Below are 21,235 nucleotides of genomic sequence, written 5' to 3'. Positions count from 1 at the left end.
ACTTTCACAGCCAATTAATAAAAACTCCAGAAAAATGTGCGAACATAAAAGTCCAGTACGGCTTTGGGTCAGTTGGTTAAGGAGCGCTAACTCTTAGCTTCAAATTTGGCAGGGCACGAGTTTGATTTCTGATGGTTGAAGTTTCAAAAAATTATTTACGAATAATTAAATACAAAAATTATTTCCCAGACCATTGATGATGGGTATTTGGAAATACTCGAAACAGCTACATACGTATTTAATTAATTAAAAAAATATAAAAAAGAACCTTTTGTTGTTGTTGTAGTTCACTACTATTTGAAAAAACCTCTGTATGAAAATTTTTGTCACAAAATGTACTCAAAAAATCATGGTTACTTACCCAATATACTCAATTAATATAATTAATTATAAAACTCCAGAATTGTAGTAAAGAACGTCGATCGTTTATGTTAGTATTTCTCGCTGTGTATAATGAACTTATAATCGAAAAGCAGCAATGATTAAGCTAAGGTGGGTAAGCAACGGCAAAAATGTTTATTTAATTCTTAGTTAATCAGTGTTGCTTGGCTAAAGCTCACTTTAATTAGCGCAGCCGGATCAGCGTAGCTTCGGCTCTTCTATTGAATGCTTCATTACGAATTTATTTATTAAAATAAACATTTAAATTTATTCAGCAATGTGTGTTGGAAAAGAAGAGGGTCAAAGCAAAGTCAAATAAAGTGTGGACAATTATAATAACGACACCAACAACAACAACAACAACAACAATAACACAAGCACATATACTACGCATATGATGGCAACAATGCAGTGGTGTTATGAGACTAACGAAGAATTGATGACTTATATTTTTACACAAGCATACATACAGTGTAAATATATGTGTATATATGTGTACCTACATAACAAATGTTTGTTTGTATATGACAGTTTTTTAAAAAAAAGGCCATACATATTTTACTCTTTGTATTTATTTTACTAAGTTTTTGAAATATTTTTTTGGTAATTTGTTTTTTTTTTTACATTTTGTTGTTGTTGTTTTAAGCATTTTTTTAGTATTCGATTTCATATTCTGCATGTGTCGTCGCTTGATGGCGTTGTCGACGCATACGATCATGTTTTGTGCAAGTCGTATTTTTGGTTTGACTTGGATTGAAATGACGATGACGATGACGATGACAACGATGATGATGATATTGATGATGATGATTATGTTGATAATAATGATTATGACGACATTGTTTTGTTTGTTAAATTATCTTTTGCTTTCGGCTTGTTGGGTTATTAGGTTCGTGCCGGCACGATTTGTTAAGTGCTGTTTACTGCTTCTTGCCAGTGTTGGCGGCGACAGCAGCAGTATTGTGATGGCACTTCGGCCTGAAGTCTTTAGCGAACAACGCAAGCGCGCGGTTGTGTTTGTTTATTGTAGAATGCTTTTTTAAAGTGATTTTACTTTTTTTTTTTCCTTCACTTCACATTTTTCTATTTTGTTTTTTTAAATACATCTTCTGAAGCAGAGTTGCTGTGCCTTTGTTGTTGCTTTGCTGCTGCGCTGACAATAAGCAAATTTCAAAGGCTTTCAAGCTTCAAGATTTCAAGCTGACGAACTGGCGTTGTGAAATTTGTTGCTAATTCTCGTGTCTTGTGTTATTTTTAGTAAATAATAAAATATTGCGTTTGTGAAAAATTTTTATCAATAACAAACAATTAATTTAAAAGCTGTGGAAGACTGTACGGTCATAAAATTTTTACAGCCGTAACGACTAGAAGCCGCCAATTTGTAGGCGTTTAAACGCGGTCAGTGAGTGTTTTATTGAATCATGATGATCGATCGTGTTTTCGTGGTTATCAGTTGAGATTCAATCTCCGTGCTGTGCCGGGTCTGTGATGTTTATAAGTTAACAATGTGATAATTTCTAAAATCCTAATAATAAGTTAAAGCAATAAACGGAATTTATTAATATTAACAAAATATATCTTTAATTTTAAGCGTAAGTACAAGTGGAGAAAACAAAAAAAAAACAGAAAAAAAAACAAAAATCAATTAAAATTATGAATATTTATTTACATATAAATATACATATGTAGTATATGAGAAACTACAACAAAGACAGCATTTTATTGAATACAAATATTAACCCTTTTATATAATAACTTCTTTGGAGCGTACCTATAACGTTACTGTTCATCCTTTTAATAGGGAAAGTACAACAAAGAGAGCATTCAACTGAATACAAATATTAACCTTCTTGTAACCAATTTCTTTAAAACGCATCTATAAAGTCACAGTTTATCCTTTTAATAGGAAAAGTACAACAAAGAGAGCAATTCATTGAATAACCCTTTAACCATTTTATAATCAACTTCTTTGGATCGTACTCACTGTTCATTAATAGGGAAACTACAAGAAAGAGAACTATTAATTGAATACAAATATTAATCCTTTTATAGCCAACTTCTTTGGAGCGTACTTATAACGTCACTGTTCATCCTTTTAATAGGGGAACAACAACAAAGAGATCAATCAACTGAATACAAATATTAACCCTCTTATAACCAATTTCTTTCAAACGTACCTATAACGCCACAGTTCATATTTTTAATAAGGGATTTACAACAAAAAGAGCAATTCATTAAATAACCCTTTTATAACCAACTTATAAAGAAGTCTTTTAAACAGTGAACAACGACAACAAAAATTCATTTTATATTATTTTAATTAATTGAATTGTTGGTTGACCATACAGTTGTTTCGAGTATTGCCAAATACCCAACATCAGTGATCTTGGAAATAATTCTTGTATTTAATTATTCGTAAATAATTATTTTTTGAGACTGCATGTACCAGGAATCGAACTCGTGTCCTGCCAAATTTTAAGCAAAGAGTCAGCGCATCTTAACCAACTGATCCGAAGCCGTACTTGACTTTTGATTAACTTCTAAAATTGTTATAGAATTATTTTAAGGTTTCATTTATTTAATTTGCTAATTATTCAAAGTTTTGTTTTTTATAAAACTTTATAACAATGTGACCATAATGTCGCAATACATCCTTTCAATAAGTGAACTACAGTAAAACAACCCATTACTATAAAAACTTAAATAACTTTTAGTAATAAATTAAATATGAATGTTAACCCTTTCACGACAACTTCTCTGAAACATAATCCTTATATCACAGTTTATCATGTACATGAGAAACTTCCACAAAGCAAATAATTAGTACAAAAAACTTCAAGAGTTTTAACTAATAAATAAAATACAAATATTAACCCTTTTATAACTAACTTCTTTGAAGCTTACTCATGGCATCACAATTCATTCTGTCAATCTTTGATCTACAGCAAATTGAGCCTAGTAATGGCTCGAAACTTTAAGATGTAACACTTATAAATTTAATACGTTTTCCAAATATAACAGTAACATTTTCCTGATATAACAGTAACATTTTCCTAATATAACAGTTCATCATTTACATGAGAAACTTCTACAAAGCAAGAAATTGGTATTAACAGCATAAGTTTTTATCAATAAATAAAATACAGCTGTTATCCCATTTATAGTCATTTCAATTCATGTTAAACTTACCCAAATGAGTTCGGCACTTGCAAATCTAGTCAAACTCCATAAGAAAATCGGTACGTTTTTGAACATATGTAACAGTAGCGTTTATAAGAGATTTTTCTAACAGTGTAGATATTCTAAAAAATGGTCATATCGGAAATAATGCTGCATTAAACCTATTTAACAGTGTAGATATTCTAAAAGATGGTCATATCGGAAATAATGCTGCATTAAACCTATTTAACTATATGAGTACACAATATTTTTTTCTTAATTTTACCTTAAAGATACTACAAATCGAAAGTCTGGAAATCGAAATAAAATGATTTAATTTATTAGAAAACACATCACTACCGACTCCATAATCTAATTTTGAGTGAATATCTTAGTTAAAACCCTGGCTGGGCATTGGTGACTTCTAAACAAGTTATCGTTGTCGGTTTTACAGTTGTAACTCGAGTGTCAATATTGACAGACGTCATGATAAAGTTATCAACTTTGTGGACTTAATTCATATCTAGTATATCAGTTTTGAGACTTAAATGAAGACTGAAATTGGCTCAAACATTCTTATTAATAATCTATAAGTTAAATATTTCAACTCTTTTATAACCAACTTCTTTGGAGTATATTCACAATATCAGAGTTCATTATTAGAAAAGAATCTTTCAGAAAGTAAGCAATTAGTACACAAATTTTTAAGAATTTTTATTAATGAATTAATCTTTTTAAAGACATATTATTTTTTGATGTAAATAGAAATTTATTTTAAGTCATTATAATCACAACATCAGAGTTCATCCATCAATAATGAATTAAATACAACTTGTAACTTTTTTATAACTATATATTTTTGGAGTGTACAAAAACATGTTTTGAAGCCATAATTATTATCAATTTACATGAGGAACTACAGTAAAGCGAGTTATTCGAGCGAGTCAATATCAAACCAAATAGGTATCAGCTTTTGCAGTCTCTTTTGGGAGTGTTAAACGGCACTTGATTTTCGAATTCGACGAGTGGCTCTGAGACGTTGACCCGGCTATTCTTGGAAGAATATCTCCGCACACACTAAGATTATCTATCCACATCCTGACTAATGTATACATCTTTGTAATTTCTTTCATGTTATCTGCTTTATAGATCATTGTCGGCTACAACAATAACAACATTAGAATGAACACTTTTAATAATAAACTAAACGTAGATTTTAACTCTCCTATAACCACATTTTTTTGTGACATCCATTATAGAATCATAGTTCAGTATACCACATAAGAAATTTGAACAAACCTAGTCGTTACTATAAACAGCTTTAGCAGCTCTTATTAATTAATTATGTTAGCTTAAGTAATGAGGCTTTCTTCGTCACTTTGGTCAAAACAGTGTTACTCAGCAAAAATTCTTAGAGATTGTTCCTATTAGGAGTAGATATGCATATTTTTATATGGGACTGCAAGGATATGCCCGCAAAATTGTATAAAATTCCTCTTTATAAGCAAATAATTACACCTAAACTACTTTATGAATGTGTTACTTATGGCATTGCTCCGTCAGCCACCATTAGAAAACTCCAAACTTATTAAAATATTATACTGAAACTTACACAATATTCTACAGAAATGAAGACGTACAAGGATTCGAGAGTGTGCAAAAGTATATCAAAAACAGAGCACTGAATTTGTTCGATTATGTGCTTTCTTAAATTAATATATGTATATGTCGTCAGGAAGATTTGTTGGGGTTCAACGAATACTTCTAAAAAATCATTTGAATTACTTACCAAATCAAGGCATGTATGGCGTCGTATAAAATTATATACCAAGGCGGTTTGATAAGTCACTGACTTTTGAATTTCCCGCGCAGTTACTCCAAATGCAACAGTGTTTCCGTCAGCTGTAATCTACCAGTAAGCAACCTTCTAGTTTTGAGCAAGCCACGTCGTTCAGTTGGTGTCTGATAGCCGTTCAAAGCAGACAACCTCGTAAATTTTTACAAAAATGGAAAAAAATGAATTTCGTGTGCTGATTAAGCATTCGTGACCAAAATCCACGAATTGGGATACGAACTGCTACCCTATCCAGCATATTCTCCAGATTTAGCCCCCTGTGACTATTTTCTGTTCTTTCCAAACCTAAAGAAATAGCTGGGCGGTAAGAGATTCGAGTCGAGAGTATTGAAAAATAAATTATTCATACTTAGCCTGCAGGTGACCCTACAGACAGATAGCAGGTGATGCAACAATATTATTATGCTCCGATACTGTAAATATTGAAAACTTCTAAAATTACCAGAAATAGTACCGAATGGTGTCTAGTTATCTCCAGTACTTTTAATACAAAAATGAAAACGAGTGTTATAAATATGTTGATCATCAAGGCATATGCGTCTTTTCATATGATTCTATAAATCGCTAACCAGTTCTAAAAAGCAACAAGTAGTAAAAGATGATATTTTATATATTCTTGATGATATAAATGCAAAAGTAATCTATGAAAATAAAGATATTTTCCCCTAAATAGACGATTTGGAGAAGGGTAAGTTATTATGTTGTGAAGGAAATCTGATTGTAGTCAGATCACTATTTCAGCATAGAAGGCTACATAAAGATACGAGTGTTTTTACAAATCTTTGGATAGTCAACCAGATTGCCTATAAAGTCTGTAACCAGTAATTAATAAACCGACAATAGAGCTTCACTTATAGCTTTGTAGACGCATTCGAAACGAAAGCGCAATATTTCCGCAGAATTTCTTAAATGTAATCCAAGATTTGTGACAAATACATAGCTATCCACCATATAATAAATATGGAAAACCCAAAAATTATTAAGTCATGGTTCTTTTGACTATATGGGTATATCCTTACTTCCCATTACAGATAAAATATATACATCGGTTATTCTAAGATTTTTAATTTGAATTTATTTTGAATTTTACTACTATCGTGTGCTTCACCGGATTAATGGCACCAGAACATTGTTTGTTGATTTAACTTTTGAATGTCTTTTCAACCAGTGTAAAAGTGAATCAGTTTAAAGTGTATTTTATAAAATTTGGACACCATAAACATTGATATTGGATCTGACACCAACAATGATCTGACAATATGCATTAACTGCATAATCCAAAATATAGACACCATAGTCTATACTGTCGACTGTTTATCGATGTTTATCCATTTTATTGGATTTTGCCATTTATTGTCCACTCGGCTGTTTGGGCGTTCATCATACGAAGTCTTCTTTCAACAAGCATAATCCATATATCAGACTTATAATTGCTCTGCCAATATCACTAAATTATGACACACACCTTTGGAAAATATTTCGAAAAAAGCTTTATATATATTACACCAAGTACTATATCCTACGAAAACTGCTTTTAATCCATGTGCAAGACCAAGAATAGTTCTGCCAAATTCGCATAATATTCATGAAGAGCAGTTCTACCTTAAATAAAAATACAACTTCTTTATGTAAATGGGCGCATTTTTTATTTTTACCTATTATACAAATTACAGTTTCAGTTTATAAAATCATCAAAATTTTTCTTTAATTAATATATATTTTTAATACTCTTTTTTCTAGACATATGGATGAAAATCAAATGACTTGGTGGTAACAACTTATTTATCAAAAAATTATCTGGAATTGGAAAAGGATTAAATCTGATCCTATTATGCTACTGCAAAGAAACTTTACTCAGTTAAAGTTATTTCTGACATTAATATTCGGCATAGCACTGGGACTTATAATATCACAGGTATTATATAGCACAAATTGCACCCACCTTCAAATACAAACAACTCTTTGGACAAGTGCAAGAGGACGAACATATTCACCAGAACAACATGATGATTACTACGCTGAACGTGTTAAAGACTTATTGGCTCCCGATTCGGAAATACCAAATGCTACATGGCCAATATCTGATAGTAATTTGAGTGATTATAAATCGTTAGCAGATAAATTGTACAATGAAACTCGTGTATTATGTTGGGTGCTCACCAGTCCAAATAACCATGCCAAGCGTGCTGTACATGTTAAAAATACCTGGGGTTCTCGTTGCAACAAATTAATATTTATGAGCTCTGCTGAAGACAGTGAGCTCGGTGCTGTTAAACTGTCTGTTGGCGAAGGTCGTGGCAATTTATGGCGTAAGACACGTGAGGCCGCCAAATATATATACGACCATCATTTGGATGAGGCAGATTGGTTTTTAAAGGCTGATGATGATACGTGAGTAATTTCATGTAATGAAAGATAGTAGAATGATAGATAAGTATTTTAATTCTTTAGTTATGTTATTGTGGAGAATCTACGAGCATTTCTCTATCAATTTTCATCAGAATCACCAGTATACTTTGGTTGTAAGTTCAAACCACATGTACGACAGGTAAATATGTCATAAGATATATACTTAGAAATGTCTTTGAATATATATAAATTTTAATTCTCATAGGGTTATATGTCTGGTGGTGCTGGCTACGCTTTAAGTAAAGAAGCTTTACGTCGCTTTGTTAATAAGGCTTATCCAAATTCAAAAATATGTCGTCAGCGTAGCGGTGGATCTGAAGATAAAGAAATGGGTTACTGTTTACAAAATGTTGGTGTTGTTGCTGGTGACTCTAGAGATGAACAAAAACGTGGTCGATTTTTCCCTTCAGGTCCACAAGGACATCTTATACCAAAAGATAAGTCACATTGGTATTGGCGTTACATATACTATGCGACAGAAGATGTAAGTTCTTGTACTAAGTTATGTAAAATATTTCGGTGATGAAAATATTAAAGCTCAGAGTTGTACATAAGAAATTAAACATATGGCTTTTTAAACATATAATACGATCAATAAATGTGTGAAAAGAGGAACCTGTTTGTAAAAGTATAAAATTAGAAATAAAAACTAATTCTGCCTTCTGACAAACTTTATGTTGAAATGAAACTTAAAGTTTATTCAGCGGGCTTAGACGGTACTAACAACGAGAATCCAACGTAAATGCTTGCTGGAAGAGGATTTTTCGGAAAGCTAAGAATTCACTGACTAACCCTTTTTGACATCAGTAAAACTTTAGTTCGGGAAATAATTGTGTAAAAGTTTTTAGGCATCGAAGTTATTTTTATTTTTTAGGCATCGGAGTTATTTTTTTTTTACGTGTCTTTCCTTTGAACTAATACAAAATGTATTGGTTCTGATAGGTATATAGGATGTGTTAGTTTATTTTTTAAAAATTTATACAATAGAATAATTTGTGTAGACTTTTTAGAAGACATTTAGTTAATCTTGTTGTTCTAGCTTGAGGACACTTGAGTCCCTGTTGGCAGAATAAAAAAATACTCGTTGGTTCGTCCAGACAAATGATGTAGGGAACTGACCGCTTTTGGAACCGTTTGACCATTCTAGAACGATTATTGTGCTGGGATATGCTCGAGTATAAGCATACTCGATTATCGAAATCTTTGAAGGTTCGAACAGTTCGAGAAATCCTACTGAAACATATACCTATAAAGGTGAAATTCATTTTGATTGTTTTTTTTTTTGAATTATTAACTAAAAGTTGCAGTGTACCATACACGGATCAATAAGTGAAACACTAGTTTTCCATCATTCAAATAGAAGTATATATAGATGCACATTTAATCTGACAGACAGATTGATTTAAAGTTATATAGTCATATGAAAATATAAAAACATAAAGGTACAATCATACATACATATAGGAATACGTACATAAGAATATGTACGTAAAATGATGTCCAGACAGTTAGAGACTAACACACGCATGGAGATTTTAGGAGCGGTAAAAGCTTTCTTTAGCTACACATTACCGATGACCAAATGCTACATATAACGACAGTTGAAGCTTCATTACTCGCTACGAAGGCAATGAGACGTGTCTTTTGTAAGAACAATTGGCAATTCCTTAATCCACTTGTGTAGTCATTGAACAAGGGAAGGGAAAAAATTATAACAATTTTTTTTTTATTAATCAAAACACATACTTCATATCTACAAATACATACACATTTTTATTATTCTTACTTATAATATACATTTATATTCTAGGGCCTTGACTGTTGTTCCGATCTGGCGATATCATTCCATTACATCCAACCGTCCTTTTTTTACGTATTGGACTACTTTGTATATCGTTTGCGTCCCTTTGGTATATCACACGCCTACAATACGTTACCGCAGAAGCAGAACATGACGTCTTTACTACAGAAATGGAACTCTGAAATATCTGACAACGAAAATTGATGAAACAAAATGAAACCATTCAAAGATTTCATATTCATATTCAAAGACATTTAATTTTTATACACCCGTAGATATTTGTATATATCAAATACTCTATATGCTCAAAAATGTGCCAAATCTTATTAGTGTCATAATAAGTCATTTAAATAATAATTTTCATAATTGTATTTATGATATAGTTTATATAATATATTATAAGTAGTAAATTTTATATATTGAAAATTGAATTCTAAAACACATTAAATTTGGTGCGACCAAAACTTTTCAGTTTTAATTAAAACAGTCCTAAAGATATATGTTGAATGTAAAATATTTATAAAACTAAAGTTCGATCTTTAATGTAGGCTTTAACAAAACGTAGACTATATAACTTAAAGAAATCAAGAATTGAAGATAAGTTAGAATCTTATAGAATTTTTCTTTTGTAAGGACAGCACAACAGGAAATAGTTACCACCAAGTGTAAGTGTTAACGAGGTCTTTCAACCTAACCTAGTAGCCACATTACATTCGTATAGCACATCTAATGTGGTAAGAATGGATTGTGCCATATTATCATATTCCAGCATGGTTTTGATACTTCAATGTAAGTCATGAGAAATAAAAGTTGGACATCTGAAAATTTCAAAGACCATATTAAAGGAAAATTTTTTAACCACTTCTGGTGAATCCGTCCCGACAATTTTTCAAAGTAAAAATATACAGAGGAGGTAATACTTTGTATGAGGATATGGGATAAGAATATGGGAACGCCCATCTCAGATATATTATACTTGTGTATTCCGAATTACTAGTGACGTGTTTGGTCAGTCCATCAGCTCACATATTATATGTACGTTGTTTGCCTACCTTATATAGAGTTTTGGCTGCTTGCAGATTATTATGTTAATTGGTTGTTTGATTGCAGCAGATTTGTCTTTTAAGAATTATTTAAGAGTTTGTTGTTTTTGCGATTAAGTACCTGCTTCTCTTATTTATAATATAGACAAACTAATCGAAAATTATTCTTCCCCAGACCTTAACTATGTGTTCTCTAAGAGATACTTTCATTTTGTGGTGATTTTATAGTAGGTTACAATAGGTTGATGTGACGGCCATCTGCACCAAAGCATACTTGAGCAGAAATAATGGATTATTGTGATATTATAGGTTCTTCAGACCTATAAAGCAACACACCACCAGAAATCGAAACACTTAGTAATCAGGGAACAGATCTGTCCACTTGTACACTTACCATTCAATCCAGTACTTTCTCTTTTTCAATACTTTTAGTTTGAAACAATAAACTTAGAAGTTAGTTAAATATATATTTCTTTTAATTTTAAAAATTTCACTTTTAAAATTCACTTGCTTCGACAAATATGTCAAGCTCTTAAAAAATAAACATGAACATAAATAGAAATTTATATAAAAATTATATGTAATAAAAACTATTGTGCAATAAAATATCTTTGTTTTGGTCTTAAAACACTTATCTAAATTGCAAGTCATATAAAAAATGATTAAACCATCAACAATAAAGGACGCTATCGTCATTTGGCAGGTTAAATACGACCGACCTGCATCGCAATCCCATGAAGTCAATTTGCGTTTTCAGTGGCCACCCATAGAGGACATGAATTCTGGTTTAACAGAGCTGAAAGAGGTTCGTAGACTTAGCCTTGCTAACAATATGATTGAGCACATTACGAGTCTTTGCGCTCTAAGGAAATTAAAAGTACTGATACTATCTCACAATAAAATCAGAAAATTAAATGGTATTGTAAGTATCTGCAACACGTAAATAATTTACAAGTATATATAGCATTTTTTATACGAATACGAGTTTAGGAAGTTTTGGCAAATACTTTGACGCAATTATGGATAAATCAAAATTATATCGAAGACCTGAAACCAATTGAATGCATGAAAAAGTTAAAATTATTATACATCGCTTATAATAATATAAAAGATTGGGAGGAATTTGATCGCTTGGCTCTTCTACCACTCGAAGCACTTTCTTTTGTGGGTAATCCATTGCAGGAGCTCCTATCAGAAGATGCATTCACAGCAGAGGTAAAAAAACGCTTGCCGACCTTAAAGTACTTAGAAGGTGATTCTCTTAAATGGCCTTCGGTATGTATAGAAAGGCACTGAAACATAATTATTCGCTTAGTAATGCAACTTCTGGAACTATCATGAGAATCTAGTTCTAGTATGTACATGAGGTATGATGAGGTGCGGACTTGGTGTTGTCAGAGTACGGATATGTTCGATAGAAATAAACATGTACTAAAAAATCATAAAAGTGTTAATAAAGAAAACAGAGATACAAAAAAAGCAGTTAATTTATTTTAAGTATTATAGGAGCATTTATTACATCAAAACTTGATCTTCTTAATGATCATATTATTATGAGTTCAATATCTGGATTTGACACGTCAAAGAGTGATTATGAACTTTATTATAATGTAATATAATCTATCTAAAGATTTGGTGAAAATATATTTACTTATGTTATTTTTTCAAGAATTTTTAAATGGGATTGTTTCTATAAAAGTAAGATCCAAATCTGAACCAATAATTACAGGTATTGCTTAATATTCATAGAAGAGTTTACAGGCTATGAAGAATACGTTATAGTGTCCAACCTTGACAAAATGTGCTAATAAATGGGACAAATTTTTAAGTAAAGGTTTCTAATTAGTTCAACGAAAAAGTGTTTCAGTAAGTTAAGTATAGTAATTACATTTCTGATGAAATTAATGAGTACTAACTACGTCACTTGTGGAATATTATGAAACTTATAATAAAAAATCAATCACTTGTAATTAAAAATGGCTTGATTGAATTTAAAAATATTCTTTTTTATGATTCACACACTTCTATAAATGGGTACAAATTATTTGTCATACCATTTATTCCATTACACTTGAGACCTCTCCAAGTTACAGATTTGGAACACATTACCGGCTTTCTTTGGTGATGATAATCGGTATTTTTGTAGTTTGTCCTAGATCTGCAGGAACGACAAGAAGTCGTTTTATGACATATCTGCACTTTAGAATAAATGACCTCTCAGTTCGATATTTTGAGTGCTGAAAAATTCGCTTTGAGTTATATCGAGATCGCTCTGTCGTATTGAAGAATTATTCATCTTTAGGAATTGGTTATAAGATTTCTTTGAACAATTAATTATGAAAAAACAAATGGTAATGTACTGTCCAGAAAATATTAAATTCTTCATTTTTCTTTTGTTTATATTTCGGTAAAAAGATAAACACTAAGAAGTCTAGTCTAGTAAAACTCTTAGTCAAAGCTGTTATATGGAAAATCGTTGAAAGCTTCTAAAACATTCACTGTCATATCACTATTTAGTTATGTCTAGACAAAGATTAAGCTCTCAATAAGATTATGGTTTTATCGAATTGCTAGAACTCTGAATAGATATCGTAGTAGTAACACAAAGTAGTTATTATCTGAACAATACCCAATTTTATTTTTCCTCCAGCGATTTTTGGAATTAACTAACAACTGACAACTTGTACCCAAATTTTAATATGCTTATATATCCACATAAAAATGTATATATGTTTATACTTCTTAAAGGTGTGAATTTCAATATCTTTTAGTGTGAGTAACTCTGTTTCGACCAACGTGATAAGTTACAGAATGCGTCGATACTGTCATTAAAGTTTGATCGATTTTCTTTCAGTTTCTCATGATCATAACTCTCTACATAACATGGTTCTTGCACTTAAGACAATTAACACTAATTTTAGTGCTTAGTACTAAAAAATATTAATTTTAATGCTATTTTAAACCACCTTATTACTATACAAGTAATACAAGTAATAATACAATTTCTATGTATATAGTGGATGTGATTTCTTATGTATGGTGTCATTTGATACAATATTAATACAAGATATAAATTTTCTGAGGAAATGTTCGTTCCCCATGTAATTTTCTAGCATTGGTTAATTAAACGGGTAGATATGTGGGTGGGTGCAATTGGACTGTATTAAGCTATATAAATAATAGCTATAATAGTTCTTAATATATATCAAGCAAGGCTTAGACTAAATCCGCAGGTGAGATGATAGGGGGTAAGATGTCAGGCGGTTGTGTAGCTACGTGAGGTACCTTCGAGCGAGTGAGAGGAGGTACTCGTCGATACGAGTAATTTTGCCTCAGTTCAGAATGACGGAGTTGGATTAATATAAGACATTGGACAAAAATGTCGAAAATGTGAAACTTGCCTGTGAAAATATTAATTGGTATTTATCAATACTTAGCGTTACCAACAATCACTATATAAATAGCGACCTCTGCATTTAAAATATACACAATAGCTTAATATTAGTAACTACATTTAAAACTTACTTCCTTTGTGGAATATGTCAAATTTTTAAAATATTTATAATGTATTCACCATGGAATAGAAACGAACATATATTTTTAGCATATATTTAAGTAACAAAGTTTAAGATTTTTATTTCAGTCATAATGAACACATCAAAATTATATGTCTAATTGAAAATGTCTAAACCCACAACAATAAAAGAGGCCATCACCAATTGGCAAGAAAAATTCAAACAAGCTGCATCTGAAGCTCATGACGTCAGTCTACAATTGCAATGGCCACCGATTGAAAAAATGGATTCCAGTTTGAGTGAACTGAAAGAATGTCGGAAACTTAGTCTTTCCACAAATGCTATTGAGAAAATCACAGGTCTGAGCTCTTTAACGAATTTGAAGATACTTGCCCTTTCACGAAATAGAATCAAACATTTAACTGGTATTGTAAGTGAATGAATTAAAATTTTCAAATATTTTTAGAAATTTTCAGAGATTTCCTCTTTATTCTCTTCTATTCTCTTTATTTTCTCTTTCTCTTCTTTTACTCTGTAGGAGACATTAGCCAATACGTTAGAGGAATTATGGATTAGTTATAATTTAATTGAAAATTTAAAACCAATTGAAGCGATGAAAATACTACGAGTATTTTATGTATCACATAATAATGTTAAAGATTGGATGGAATTTAATCGTATGGCTGTTCCACCATTGCAAGCAATTTCTTTTGTTGGAAATCCATTACAAGAAACCCTGACTGATGACGCGTACAAAGCTGAGGTAAAAAGGCGTCTACCCAGAGCAACGACATTAGATGGTGATCCGTTAATACGTTAGAGAGCAACAGTAATGAGTGGTAACCCAAGTTAACGAGCTTAAATTGTGATTCTTCAATATGGTAAGTAATTAATGTTCTGAATATTAATGAACTGATGTAAAGCCCTAATTAAATTTTCATTTAAATCTCAAATAATAGAATCCATAACGCGAAATCCTATCTCGAAAACTGTCTTCATTCTGCAGTGAGTCAGACATGTTGTTGGTTTCATATATAGCAATTTATAACGAACAATAAGTTTTCCCTGGTGGTAATAGTTTAAATATAGATAAAAAGAAGAACATTTGGACGTAATTGTTTAATACAAATAAAGAAAAGTTGTTAGAATTATAAAGCTTTTTATTCTATTTATATAAGTAAGCTGAATTTGTCTGATTCAACATTAATCAATTACAAACTGCTCTCATTTGGAACGCGTAGCAGAATCTAAACAACAGCTGATTTTGTTGTTTGAAGAAATGCATTGAGAAGAGGAAACATGTGGTTCTTAAATTTCTGTAAGGATTTTTTTATAATGGAATTGAAACGTAACAGCAAAAAATCTAGATTTTAGATTCTTTGATAATAGTATGATACCGGTTGTTGTTGTTGTAACCCGCCGGAACCTGCTTGTGGTCCCATCCCATTGGGGGATGTTGAACGATTCTTGGTCGTCGTTGATGACGACTGGCTCCGGAATGTAGACCCGACTGTTCTTGGAATCTTTTCGGTATCATCGATATGGTGAATTACGTGATTAGTTACATCTGCAGCCTTCACAACAGTACCGGTATATTTGAACTACAAATCACAGGTAGTTATTCATTGAGATTTCGAATAGCTCAACGCCAATAAATATTAAGGCATAATATATTCCAGTGAAACTGACAAGTTAGAGAAACGTGTTGAAAGAAGGTGCGGCATTAGTTATTCGGAAAACTAGAGCTCAAATTAAAAATGCGGAACAAATAGAGCAAAGTCTGATCGCTGTTACAAAAAATAATTAGCTTGATAGAAAGAAGGAACAAAACCGATTATATTGGCTATTATTACCTTTATTGCCAAACTTTATGTCTCTGTTAATAAATTGAGAGCCTAAGTGCGACATTCTTTACTTGATCGAATAATTTCTGAATTCATTCTTCTGATCGATTCATCAAATTTCTTTAATTCAACAGCTTTAAAAAATTGAAAGAGAACGAATTGGAGAACAATGATTTGCCCCTGTCCCAAGAGAAAGACTTCTACAGAAATACTAAGAAGTAATATTCAAGCTGAAAAAGCTAATTAAAAGAGCGCAAGGCTATCTTCTCTGAAATGATAAATATTATCAGAGCTGTTGAAATCTATAGTGAGTGTGTGATATCTGATAGGGGATCTTACAGCTTTTGCTTTGACGTTTACTATAAACGGTTAAGTGCGTCATTTATCTTTAAAGATCTATTACATTTTGTGCTAGAGAATGTATTATTATTTAGTGCCGTATGCAGATATAACTTAAGAAAATGTACATAAATCGATTGTACAGGCAATCTATATCTTTAGAAAATTTGTCTTTTATCATTGTTACAAAAAATACCCTTCCACTATTTATTTTGTTTGAGAGTGAGTTCCATTCTCACCACGTCAGACCCACTCGTCGTCTAGGTAGCATATTTTATAGCCATTAGGAAAAACCAATGTTCTAAGGCTTTTCTAAGCCAGCCCTTTTACTGGAATGTGTGAAGATTGCTCGGATTAACATTTATACAGTGTACGATATGTTTGCAAAATTTTACAAAATTGTAGTTCAAGCTAAAGGTATCTTATAGGAAATTCTAAATAAATACGAAAAATTAAATTGTTTTCTAACATTACATTCATAAAATTACATATGTTCAGTAAAATTTTATTTAGTAAAATACAGTGTTGTGAAAAGTTGCAGTTAAATTTAAACACTTTCTTCTATATACTATATAGAATGCAAAGTACAATATATATACCTATATATATAGATTTGATATACGTAATATCATCATCATCAACGGCACTAATATCGATGTCCGATCTTGACCTCTTTTTAAGTAGAGCCTCCATCATTCGCAATTGTAAGTCAATATCATCTAACTGAGCATCCCTAACTTCCAAGCGTCTTGATCTATACTTGATACATCCTAATGGTTTCAGCGCAGACATAGTCTGCCACACTGCCACTTATCTTAAAATAATAAGTTTTATTTAAAATTAAAATAAAAATAATAAATAAAAATAAGATTTTATTATATACATATTCACTAAATCTGTGTTTAAGCATTCGTGTCAATAGCTTTGAAACCCACTTCATTTAATTCAAACGCAATATTATTTATTTTTATTAATTTTTATTAAATTATAATTCATTTTTGCTTCCTCTTCAGCTTTAACTTCTTAATTATATATATTATTTATCATTATTTACTTTTTAAATTTCTTTCATTTCTTGTTTTGTTTTATTATTTTATTTTCATATCTTAAGATCATAATAATTTTAATAATAATAATAATATTCGTACAATAATATATTAATTTTTATTAAAATTTTTTATTCTTCAGTTTTTTAACTTTTTAAATTTTTTTTTTTTATAATATCATATAATATTATTTTATATATAATGGATTTTTTGTTGTAGTTATTTTGGTTTGTGGTTTTCATTAGTAATGCAAGTAATTTAGCAAGTAATGAATTTTTAAATTTTATATATATTTATATATATATATATATATATATATATTATATATATATATATTATATGTATATTAAACATAATTTTTTTATATGTATATATGTATATTATATATATATAATACATAAATTTTATACATATATATATATATATATATATTTATATATATATATACATATAGTAGTAATGAATTTTATTTATGTATTAACGTTAATATTAAAAACTATTTGGTTTGTATTTCATTAAATATATTTTTTGTCTGAAATTTTTTTTATGAAATATTTGAAAAATTTAGGAAAAAAACTTCTGTTATTTTTTATTATTATTATTATTAGTTTTTTGTTTTTGTTGTGAAAATGTATGTGTGCATGTGTGAACTGTGGAATATTATGTATACAAAATTTTTTCAATTTTTTTTTGTATTTAAAATACATTTTTGAGTATATACGAGTAATATATAAATATAAAATGTATATAAAAAATGGTTTCATTTAATAGTAAAATTTTATAATTAAATTTGTTTCTAATTCGAAGTACTTAATTTGTATATTGATTTTAAGCCATGGTTACATGAGTGAATATTATAATTTGGTATCATTATATATATATATATATTATATATCATATATGGTATATACATATATATCTATATATAATATATATAGTATATACGTATATACACTATATATCATATATAGTAATATGCATACATATGTATATATAGTGATACATAATTTTTTGTGTTGGGTGTGAGTATATATTACAATTGATGATTTTCTTTAAGTTGTTTGTATGTATTTTGTTTTTATTGTATAACATTGTTATATGCAAATTTGAATGTTTTGTGTAATTTATTTAAATTTTTCAACATTAACAAAATATTTTTTTTTTCTTTACTCCACTTAAATCTTTAACTTTCTTTCGTTAAGCAATTCGTTCCTCCTCAGGTTGCTTGTTTATGAACAAAAATCATAATATATATGATCACTTTATACCATAAACGTATTTAATAACTTCAATTAATGAATAAGAATAAAAGAAATTAAGTGCTAAATAAATAAATAAAAAATTAAAAAATAAATTAAAAAAATAAAATAAATAAAAAATTTTAAAATGTTATATATAGAAAAAAAATATGTATATAATATATATTAAATAAATTGCGAAATACATACAATATAATAATTAAGAAATTAATTTACATTAATGACAATTCGAAGAGGTAGTTTTTCAGGGCGTTAGCGAAAGATATCCCACTTTAAAGAAGAAACAGTATTTATTTATTTTGTGTACCATAGATATATTCATTTTAATAGGTCGGGATGTGGCGTTCTTTGTTCTAACACAAGACAAACAATTATCTCTATAAAGCACACTTCGTAAAAACTTTATACTTCTTCTCTGTAATTGAACTTTTAACTACAATGCCCAATTCTTTTTTATTACTTTAACATCTATAATCCCCAGTTCTGTTAAAATTATTATAAATTTTCACATATTTTCTTTAAATGTTTCCTGAAAACGTGATTTTCTTTTTGTTATAACCACAAGTCTTTATTAAAGAGCAGTCAACACTTATTTTTGATCTCTTTAATTTAAAATAGGCGTTCCAAATTAATGGGTATACACAAATTGTGAAGATATTTCTCTTTTGTGCCAAAACAATAGGAATTGGCTAGATCTCTCTTCAACAGTTGAGCGAAAAACGACATAGCCCACATATTTCAACTCTACAAATTCAGACTTAATCCAGAAAATTAATATAGAAACAAACGAATTAATATTGCAGAGTACAGAATTTTAGGCTGACACTGCTTTAGAGCTTCTTTTATAGATCACGTTTGCAGGTATAGAGAGTAGAGTAGAGTAGAGCTCATAAAAATTATAAATACTGAACATCATTCGGGTTATGTGTAGTGGGAGAGGTGTCAAGTAAAAGATTGTGTAGTATCAAAAAGGTTTTTTTTTTGAAAATTATTAATATGAACTTAAACTTTTTAATCGTTTTGAATAAAATGCTATGTAGCATCAAAATAAGACGTACTTTGATTCATTTATAGTATGCAATACACAACTTCTCACTGACTCCATAACTGGCAGAAACTATGTCGAATTAAAGATTATAAAGCATTAGAATGGGTTAAGGTACGGTAAGTTATAAATACTAAAGTCTATCTGGACCCATGAGTTGTTGTAGATATGGTTTAGAAGAAAATATCTATGTCATCAATATTAAAATCATTTTGATTCATTTATGTAAATTTTAAATACTGAATTACCATCTTACAAAACTGGGATTCTACTGTAATAGAAGACGTGCTACAAGTTTTGCGGGTATCTAAACAGACATCTTAAATCGTATGAAGAAATAATACTTGATAATGTATTATAAATTGTATATAAATTGTATGCTACACTTTAACGAGACAGTTTGACTTAAAGAAATACAACGATGAATTCATGACGAATACATAATAGATATTTAGGTTCCAATGAAAACCCATGCATTTCTAATGTAAATACTTAACTTCTTAGTTCCATGATTAGTAGAAACAGCTTCAAAGAAAAAGGTTTTAAATTGGCTTAAGTGCTTGGATTAGTAGAAACAGCTTCAAAGAAAAGGGTCTTAAATTGGCTTAAGTGCTTGGATAGAAACAGCTTCAAAGAAAAGGGTCTTTAATTGACTTAAATGCTTGGATATATATAACCGCTGTCACATCAATATAGCCTGTTGTCATTAAAGTGTGGAAAGTCGGTCATTTTCTATATATAACTTGAGTTGAGTTACAAAAAAATCTTGATTTGGAATTGATAAAGTAGGTGCCAATATATCTGATATACAATTTATTTAAAGTATATAATACACATATTTTAATAATAAAAAATTAGAATAATATAATTATGAGAAAATCATTTTGTAATAAGAATCAAAATGAAACGATCTATTAAATGCAATGATTAAGTCGCTTAAATTCTTAATGGCTTTTCTCTCTAGACTCATATCGTTTTGTGCATAGACTTAGTCCAGAGGCAAAAGGTGATGCCACACGTAAGTATTTTGACATATTATATTGTATTTTAAATTTTTAAAAATGAACGATTAGAATAAACGAAATGGTTATATACAACATGTAGTAATATATATAATAGATTTTATATCATTATTTTTTTTTTCTGCAAAATTCATGCTTGTATATAATTTTGATTTTCTCAAATTTGTTTTAATTTCTTTAATGAATAAATTTTATTTATTTTTTTCATCAATTTTTTTTCTTGTTTAGAATTTATAAATTGCCAAATATATATTTTTATGCAATTGAGCATATAATTTATTTCTAACAAATATTTTGGACAATTATTATTATATATATGTATGTATATTTTCTCATTTTAATTTTTGATAATAATTATTTTTATGTTGTATTTTGTTTTTAATTTAAGAATGTTAAAAAGAAACAATTTTTTTTTAAATCTGACAATATTTATATGGTATACATTTGCATTATCATAAATTTTTTATTTTATTAAAAATGAAAAGAGTGGAAAAATTAATTTAAATACATGTAATAT

The 21,235-nt window shown here is 29.5% G+C and overlaps 3 protein-coding genes across 3 annotated transcripts; all 3 read left to right on the top strand.

Annotated features, from left to right (window-relative positions):
* The first annotated feature begins 1,372 nt into the window (after nucleotides 1-1,372).
* On the top strand, nucleotides 1,373-9,921 carry LOC119689027 (glycoprotein-N-acetylgalactosamine 3-beta-galactosyltransferase 1-like). The gene is made up of 5 exons (XM_038103761.1): nucleotides 1,373-1,973; nucleotides 7,136-7,786; nucleotides 7,847-7,943; nucleotides 8,010-8,288; nucleotides 9,615-9,921. Exons 2-5 carry the CDS (start codon nucleotides 7,227-7,229, stop codon nucleotides 9,807-9,809), a joined length of 1,131 nt encoding a protein of 376 aa, XP_037959689.1. The 5' UTR covers nucleotides 1,373-1,973; nucleotides 7,136-7,226; the 3' UTR covers nucleotides 9,810-9,921.
* A 1,291-nt stretch (nucleotides 9,922-11,212) lies between these two features.
* Nucleotides 11,213-12,111, top strand: LOC119689222 (dynein light chain 1, axonemal-like). The gene is made up of 2 exons (XM_038104003.1): nucleotides 11,213-11,570; nucleotides 11,639-12,111. The coding sequence occupies exons 1-2, from the start codon at nucleotides 11,307-11,309 to the stop codon at nucleotides 11,942-11,944; spliced, it is 570 nt and encodes a 189-aa protein (XP_037959931.1). The 5' UTR covers nucleotides 11,213-11,306; the 3' UTR covers nucleotides 11,945-12,111.
* Nucleotides 12,112-14,236: 2,125 nt separating this feature from the next.
* Nucleotides 14,237-16,103, top strand: LOC119689237 (dynein light chain 1, axonemal-like). Its single transcript, XM_038104022.1, has 4 exons — nucleotides 14,237-14,593; nucleotides 14,702-15,044; nucleotides 15,123-15,777; nucleotides 15,843-16,103. Exons 1-2 carry the CDS (start codon nucleotides 14,330-14,332, stop codon nucleotides 14,981-14,983), a joined length of 546 nt encoding a protein of 181 aa, XP_037959950.1. The 5' UTR covers nucleotides 14,237-14,329; the 3' UTR covers nucleotides 14,984-15,044; nucleotides 15,123-15,777; nucleotides 15,843-16,103.
* The last annotated feature ends 5,132 nt before the right edge of the window (nucleotides 16,104-21,235 follow it).

This window comes from Teleopsis dalmanni, chromosome X, assembly GCF_002237135.1.
Source record: "Teleopsis dalmanni isolate 2A chromosome X, ASM223713v2, whole genome shotgun sequence".
In the NCBI taxonomy this organism is placed as follows: domain Eukaryota; kingdom Metazoa; phylum Arthropoda; class Insecta; order Diptera; family Diopsidae; genus Teleopsis; species Teleopsis dalmanni.
The sequence above is the reverse complement of the archived record's forward strand: the minus strand, read 5'-3'. Positions and strand labels throughout refer to the sequence as shown.